We start from the raw sequence: 7,790 nt of genomic DNA, 5'->3' as shown, positions 1-7,790 counted from the left end.
CGGGGATCCAGGCTGGTCCAGAGGGGTGGCGCGGAGAGGCCGGGTCACTCCCTCGCATCTCCTACATGTGGGTGGGCCAGGCGGTCACTTTAGTTCCTTCTTCAAGGACTGAACGAGCTCCCTACCTCCGGGGGAAAGGTGTCAGCAAACCCAGAGAGGCCTCCCGCACCCCTTCCCCTCCTGCTCCTCCTCGGAGGGTGGGGGTGGGTGGGCAGGCACTGTCCTTGGTTCTGCCCCCCTCCCCCGCCTTTGGCCGAGCCCTCCAGGAGATGGGACCTGCCAGGGCCTGGGAGGCCGCCGGCCGGCAGGGTGTGGGATGCTCAGGTTCCTTCCTACCCACAGGGCCTGGCCCTGTTCCTCCAGCCGGTGCCTCTCTCCTTAGCCACCGGGGCCTCTGCCTTTACAGCCCCTTCCATGCTACCAGGTGAAGCCCGGAGCTGAGGTGGAATCCCACCCCCAGGTCCTCCCCTCCCTCCCCAGCGCCCATTAGTCCCGGCCAGGGGGCGCGGCTGCAAGCCTCTGTGCCAGGCCCGGCCCCCAGACGCACCTGTTCTGACCTGCTGAGCAGGTTCCCAGTTTCTGCCGTAGCTGTTGGCCACAGCGTGGGAAGCAGCTCTGGGGGAGCTCGGAGCTCCCATCACGGCTTCTGGGGGGGCAGCTGCCGCCGGGTGCAGAACGGGGCCAGGTCCCCTAGCGGGAGCCCCAGGGGGACGGGCAGGTGCGCCAGGGCCCGAGGACCTGTGACCCTCCTGCCTCCGGGTTCAGTGCCCTCTCCAGCCCTAGAGCTGGCGCCCAGGGAGAGCCCGGTGGCACTTCAGGAACGCGGGGCAGCTCTGCGTGGGACCAATGCCCCTGGCCCTGGGAGCCGACATGCAGGGGCCTGAGGCCTGGCTGCTGCTGCTGCTGCTCCTGGCGTCACTTGCAGGTAGGCCCCCCGGAGCCCACAGGACCCTGGCTTCTGGGCCACCAGTGCCCCCCCCCCCCATGAGGCTGGACTGAGGATCTAACCTCTCTCTCACCCACCTGCTGGCCCTGCCTCCCGGGGAGTCAGGTAGCTCTTCCCCTTGGTGTCCCCTCCTGCTGGGGCCTCTGGGAGGAGAGATGAGGTGACGGGCAGGGAGCAGGGTGGGCTGGAGGGGCCCTTCCACCAGGGTCCCCGGGAGGAGCCCTCACCTCCCTGCTGAGCCCGGAACTGTGAATGGCACTGAGGCTGACTCAGGGGTGAGCTGGTTCCAGTCATGGGGTGTGGGGAGCTGATGCCCAGAGAGGGACTGGGGTTTTCTCTCCTTCTCTCTCCCCGAGTCCCAGGACCAGGCGCCTGGTGGGGGCTCTGGCCCCTCTCTTCCCCTGGACACACTCTTCGGTCCCAGGTGGTAATGAGGTGACTACTCAGATGGGTTGGGGTCTAGCTACGTGTGGTTCCCTTTTGCTCATTCCTGTCCCCATTTCCTCACGTAGACGCCTTGTATTTCTGCCGTCTAATGTCTATGGAGCCGAGATAAATGACAGGAACTTCTAAGCTTCCGATGGGACAAGACCACAGTGGGCCATGCCCAGGGCCACGCTTAACTGAGACTCCTTTCCTTTGGGACACGGGGCCTGCCTGCACAGGACGGTCTCTCCCCAGTCCCGGGAGCAGCCACAGAGCCTGGTCGTCCAGCAGGGCCCTTGCTTCCGTGCCCAACAGGCGGTGGCCCTGCCTCACCCCAGCTGAGGCTGTCAGGGCAGCGAGCCTGGCTGTGTGGCCCAGCCTCCAACCACAGGGCACTGAGCTTCTACCCCCACCCGCACCCCCATCTTCATCGCCCTTCGCCACAGAGCCCTTCGCACTTGCTCAGGTTGCCTGCAGGACCTACCCACACCTTGAGGATGGGGTGGCTGTGTCTCAGGATGGGGCAGATCAGAGAGGTCGCAGTCCCAACTCCCTCACTGTACGGAGGGAAACTGAGGCAGAGAGGCCCTCAGGGTTAGAAGCAGGACGTCCTGAGCCAGACCCGGTCCCTGCACCCTTCCATGGCCCAGAGTTCTTTCTAAGAGAAGCCCAGGGAGGGCTTCCAGTTAGGGCGTCCTTGGCCTGGCCCAGGCCTGACAGACGGACAGGGGATGAGGCAATGGCGGGAAGCAGCCTGGCTCTAGGCCCCGAGGCTGGTGCCCAGGGAGCCGCTGCGCCGCGGGCACCGCTGTGAGGCCGGCCTGGGGCTCCGCCGCGCAGCTGCCCCATCGCTCAAGCCTCTGTGTTTCGGCTCCCCCTCGGCGGCTCCCGGAGACTGAAGGGTTTCTTGTCTCTGAAAAAACCTTGAGTTCTGCTGTTTCTGCTCTTTATTTGTTAGGGGACCTTGGGCAACACAGACGAGTCTTAGACCCAGAGGCGGGGGTGCCTCCGTGGCTCCAGCCCTGAGGTCCCGGAGTGAACGGTCAGGCCCGCGGAGGGCGGTCTGGCTGCGGTGATAAAGGGGGTCCTGGCTGCCTCTGGGGGGGACCCAGGTTTCATCTGCCTGCTTTTGTGCTACAGTGACAGAGCTGAGTACCCCCCGGGCCCTGACAGCGCTGAGCCCCAGGGCCGAGCCCCACCCCTGACTGAGGAGGAGGCTGGGGAGGTGCCTGCACCAAGGCTCTTTGTTTCTCTTTAATGAGATGAGTTTCCGGGTGAGGTCCCCTCCCTTCTCCCTCCCCCACCTCCTGCCCTGGGCGTGAGGGACCCGTGTCTGCTGACACCCTCAGTAGCTCTTCTTCCCAGCCCCGTCTGGCCCCAGTGCGCCCGCAGGGCCAGGGGTCGGGGCTCGCCAGTCCCGCCCTCACCCTGAGGGGGACCAGCTTTTAGTCTGAGGCTGGTTTCCTAGAAAGGGAGGCGCATCCCTGCTTTTCTACTCCTGTGGCGGGGCAGCCCTTTCCTGTGGGATCTTCCCCACCCAAGGCCGGAAAAGGGGGCAGGGAGGACACCCCAGGACCTCAGTCCTACCCTGGTGCACGGAGATGGCGGTGACGGGCCATCGCGGAGCTCACGGCCCCAGCCTCTAGACTGCAGCTTTGGGGTCCTGGGGGCCCCAGCAAAGTGGATGGTTAAGCCTTTTGAGGGAGAATGCCTGGGCTTTCTGGCCTCTGAAACGTGCCCTTCTGAACCAGGTCTAGGGAGGAAGGTGGGGTTGGGTGGGCAGGAGCCGAGTCGGGAGGGAGCCCGTGGCTGGACCTGGGAGCAGAATAAAAATGGAAGGTGAGGCTGGGAACTGGGGCCACAGCCTGGGAGGAGGGTGCACGGTGGGACCACACCGCAGGCAGGAGCCTCCGGCCCTGGTCTTTCCCATCATTCTCTGCCCCTCCCCCCACTCACCTCAAATTGGTGTGTGCTGAGAGCTGAGGTGAGGCTGGGATTTGGGTGGGGCAGAGCTGGCCACACTTGGAGGGTGGCTGGCAGGATGGGGGGCGGGCGGGTGGTAGGATCTCAGGAGTTTGGGAGAAGCTGAATTCTGGGTCTCCCACCCACAGTGTGGCTGTTTGGTGACTCAGCCGGGCTCAGACTGGCTCCGGGGGGTTTAGAGGACTTATCTGAGCTGGAGCTGCGTCTGGGCCGAGTGGGGCTGCCTCCAGGCCTGCCCTGCCCCATTGTTCTCATCGCCCAGCTCCTGCGGCCCCCTCCCCAGACGCTTATCGGTGGGTGGGCACTTTGCCCAGGTTGCTAAGCTGGGGGCTTAGGACCGTGGGAGGGAAGGAGGGAGGTGGGTGAGCAGGGGGAGATTCTCCTGGTTTTACTGAGGCCAAGGTTGCCCGGGAGGGAGGGGAGGAAACAGGGCTGTGCTGCCGTCCGGAATGGGGGCTTCAGGGCTCCCCTTCCAGGTCCTTTCTCCCCCAATCTCACCTGTGTCTTCCACTCTCTCCCATGGAGGCTGGGGCGGGGGGACAGCGTTAATGCGGCTGAGACCCTGGATGACTTGGACCTTCCCTTAGCCCCAGGCAGCATCCTCCTCCCACCAACCCACACCAGACACCCTCACCCAGCCCGGCCAGACAGGGTTGCTTTGGTGGTGGCAGCAGACATTCCCAGGGAGAGGCCTCCTCAGGCCACAGGTGCTGGGGGCCCTGGGGAGTGGCTGGGGGAGGAGGGGGAGTCCTGAGGACAAGGGTGAGAGAGCTCTTGTTCTGTTGTTGGGGAGCCCGTGCTGGCAGCTGCCCAGGGCATCCCCGAGAGACACGACTTCATTGCTGGGCCTCCACCTGAGGTGACTCTGCCCTTAGTGAGGTGGGAGGGCACGTGAGGGCCAGTCCGGACGGACACAGCCACCCGCCACCCACCAGGCAGCTGGGACAGGGTGGCATGCACACACCAGGGACCCACATCCAAATATCCGCCACGCGCACTGAGTCCGTGGGACAGGGGTATGTCACACACTCGTGTTCATGCCTTACCACAAGCACATACACTCATGAAGGTAAGGCATGAACACGAGTGTGTAACACCCCTTCGTGCAAGGAGGCAGCCTCACATGCATGTGAACCACAACCAGAGCAACCAGGCCCTCACCCAGAGCTGCACGTCCAGACCCACAGGCTCACATTCGCCTCCTGGTCCTCCCTGACCCTCCCTGACCCTCCCTGTACCCCGGGAATGCTGGAGGGAGAGGCCCCTCCCAGGAAGAGCCTCCCTCCCCAGAGACACTCTGTGGCGGCAGCCTCAGTCCCCTCCCGAGGTCACAGGCCAGGCCTCACAGCCAGGAAAGAAGCTCAGGTGGGAGCAGCCAGGACTGGAGGACCTGTCTGGGAGCTGGTGGCGTGGGGCCTGGCCGGGTGGGGAGGCCGAGGGCAGGGATCCCGTCGGGCCAGTTGGGCCAGTTCTTCCCCTTGCGCAAGGTGGTGGCTGTGGCTCCTCAGCGCGTCTGAATCACCACGGCTCCTGACCAGGTCCTGGGCTCTGGGAGGAGGCTGGGAGGGCCAGAGGGAGGAGTGCAGCCAGCAGAGGCCACGGGCCGCAGCAGTGTGCAGCAGGAGGGTGGTGGGCCTGGCCTGGCACTGGGTGCTCACACAGTGACCTCACCTGGCAGGCGGCTCTGGTGACATCATCCTTTGCTCTGGTGACATCATCATGCGATGCCAGGTAGGTGCTGGCTGGGAGAGAGGAGGTTGCTCTGCGCTGGCGGCTGAGCTCTGGGTCCATTTGAGCCCAGCTCTCTCCCTGGAGGATGCACTGAGGACAGTGGGGCTGTGGGAGCACCGAGGGCTTTCCTGCCTCACTGGTCCTGCGCAGGCCGTGGGCTTGTCTCTAGGGAGTGTGGGTCTTGGGCTCACAGTGGGGATGCAAGGGTTGGACTCAGGCATGTGCTGGGCACTCGATGCCTGTTGTGCTCTATGAAGTCATTTTGGGGGGAAATGAGGGTGATTCGTAGGGAGGGGGTGGCAGATGGTTGGCAAGTCTCAGGAATGAGTGAAAAACAGGCCTCTGACATTGTCCCAGAAACAGTCTTTAGAAGGGCTCTGTGCCTGGCTGAAGCACTGGACCCCTGCGGCCTGCAGACAGCAGTGCTGGGCGCGGGGGACGTGCGGGAAGCCCACCTCAGGCCTGCCCTGGCAGCCCTGCCTTCCTGTGTCCAGAGGGTGTGCTGGGAGGGGCGCAGGCGGTTAGCTGGACTCCCAGGCTGGGCTGGGTGGGACCAACATCAGCTCAGGCAGCTCAGGGCCCTGGCATCCAGCCCTGCAGGTCTGTCCTGTCCCTTTCAGGCTCTCCCAGCTCCCAACAGCATCCCCCTCCCCCCTGCAAGCAGGGCTGCAGGCCCCTCCCTCTGCCCCTGTTGGGCTCTGCCCCTCGGACCCTCGGACCCTCGGATCCCTGTAGTTGGGCTTCTCTGTCTACCCCCCATGCCCGTCCACCCCTTTCTTGATCGGCTGCCTCCTGCATGCCCCACACTGGAAATCAAGCCCGCAGCCCGGGCCGGTGCCCTGACTGGGAATCTAACCGTGACCTCCTGGTTCACAGGTCGACGCTCAGCCCCTGGGCCCCGCCGGCCGGCCTCCACCCCTTTCTTTTTTCCTTTGCACGAAACCCAGCTAACCAGTCTGTCCTGCCTGCACCCCAAGGTTGGCAAGGTTGCCATGTACACCCCTCCCTGCCTAGCCCAGCCAAAGACTGCTCCTTCCTCCTGGGCCCACCCTCTCCCCCTTCTGCCTGTCTCCCCTCGAGTCGCTCATTCACTCATCCAGTCATCAGTAAACAGGGATTGAGTATCAATTATGAGCCAGGAATGCAGACCACACGCTCCCATGGGAAGCACTGAGTCAGAATCCACGTTTCCACGGGTGATGTGCGGCCCAGCCTCTCCTCTGAGGAGCTCAGCCTGGTGGGAGGCAGCTGCAGCCCCGGGGTAAACGCTGAGCGGGTGAAAGCAGGCGGCGGGCGGGCGCCGGCACACAGGAAGGAGGGCATCCGGGCGCCGGGAGCAGGTGTGGGCAGCGGCCTTGAGGGTCTGTGTCTTCCCCTCTCCCCTTGTGCGGGGACCAAATCCTGCCCTTTCCCAGGAACGGCGCCTCCTCTCCCTCCTCGTTCAGGTTCTCACTTTCCCGCCGGAGGCACAGCACCCCTGCCTCCCGGATTCGTGACTCACGTTCCCTCTTGACCAAATTGGAACCCCTCTGCCTGGTGCGGAAGGTCCCGGGCGGCTGGGCTCCAACCACGGACTCTGGACCTACCTGCCTTGCTCCCCTCCTCTCCGCCTCCCGAACCCGGTCCTCTCCGCCCACCTGGTCGCCCACAGCCCGGCCGAGTCAGAACCCACCCCAGGGCTGTCCGAGAGCTGTGAGGCCGGGACAGGGCCTGCTCCGCAGATGAGGCTCCGGGCAGATGAGGGTCCCGGGGCAGGCGAGGGTCCGGGGCAGACGAGGGTCCCGGGGCAGATGAGGCTCCGGGGCAGAGGAGGCTCCGGGGCAGAGGAGGCTCCGGGGCAGAGGAGGCTCCGGGGCAGAGGAGGCTCCGGGGCAGAGGAGGCTCCGGGGCAGAGGAGGCTCCGGGGCAGAGGAGGCTCCGGGGCAGAGGAGGCTCCGGGGCAGAGGAGGCTCCGGGGCAGAGGAGGCTCCGGGGCAGAGGAGGCTCCGGGGCAGAGGAGGCTCCGGGGCAGAGGAGGCTCCGGGGCAGAGGAGGCTCCGGGGCAGAGGAGGCTCCGGGGCAGAGGAGGCTCCGGGGCAGAGGAGGCTCCGGGGCAGAGGAGGCTCCGGGGCAGAGGAGGCTCCGGGGCAGAGGAGGCTCCGGGGCAGAGGAGGCTCCGGGGCAGAGGAGGCTCCGGGGCAGAGGAGGCTCCGGGGCAGAGGAGGCTCCGGGGCAGAGGAGGCTCCGGGGCAGAGGAGGCTCCGGGGCAGAGGAGGCTCCGGGGCAGAGGAGGCTCCGGGGCAGAGGAGGCTCCGGGGCAGAGGAGGCTCCGGGGCAGAGGAGGCTCCGGGGCAGAGGAGGCTCCGGGGCAGAGGAGGCTCCGGGGCAGAGGAGGCTCCGGGGCAGAGGAGGCTCCGGGGCAGAGGAGGCTCCGGGGCAGAGGAGGCTCCCGGGGCAGATGAAGCTGCCACTCGCCCTTCCGCCTGGCCCCGCGTCCTGGTCCCGAGACGCCCAACCGACCGACCTCCTCTCTGAGCCTCGGCCTCGGCCTTCCGGTCTCAGGGACTGGCTGGGGCCGGCGGGGAGCCCCCACACACCTTCTTCCCAGGAACCCGGTCTCTCCCCTCCAAGCAGGAAAACCACGTTCTAAGAGCCTCCCGGACGGACCTCCCACACGCGGCTCTCACCCGCCTGGGCCCCTGAGAGCCATCTTTCCGGGGCTGGG

At 66.0% G+C, this 7,790-nt stretch overlaps 1 protein-coding gene across 3 annotated transcripts in view; it reads left to right on the top strand.

Moving 5' to 3' along the window:
• Nucleotides 1-294: 294 nt before the first annotated feature.
• Nucleotides 295-7,790, top strand: part of PVRL4 (poliovirus receptor-related 4) — a 13,011-nt gene continuing 5,515 nt past the window's right edge. For all 3 annotated transcript variants that reach the window (XM_015564578.1, XM_015564579.1, XM_015564577.1), the window contains exon 1: nucleotides 295-925. In XM_015564578.1, coding sequence (XP_015420064.1) covers nucleotides 847-925 — 79 coding nt within the window. In that variant the 5' untranslated portion in view covers nucleotides 295-846. The remainder of the gene's footprint in view (nucleotides 926-7,790) is intronic.

The sequence above is a fragment of the Myotis davidii genome, unplaced genomic scaffold (assembly GCF_000327345.1).
Source record: "Myotis davidii unplaced genomic scaffold, ASM32734v1 scaffold1121, whole genome shotgun sequence".
Taxonomy (NCBI): Eukaryota; Metazoa; Chordata; class Mammalia; order Chiroptera; family Vespertilionidae; genus Myotis; species Myotis davidii.
This window is presented reverse-complemented; position numbering and strand designations above follow the sequence as displayed.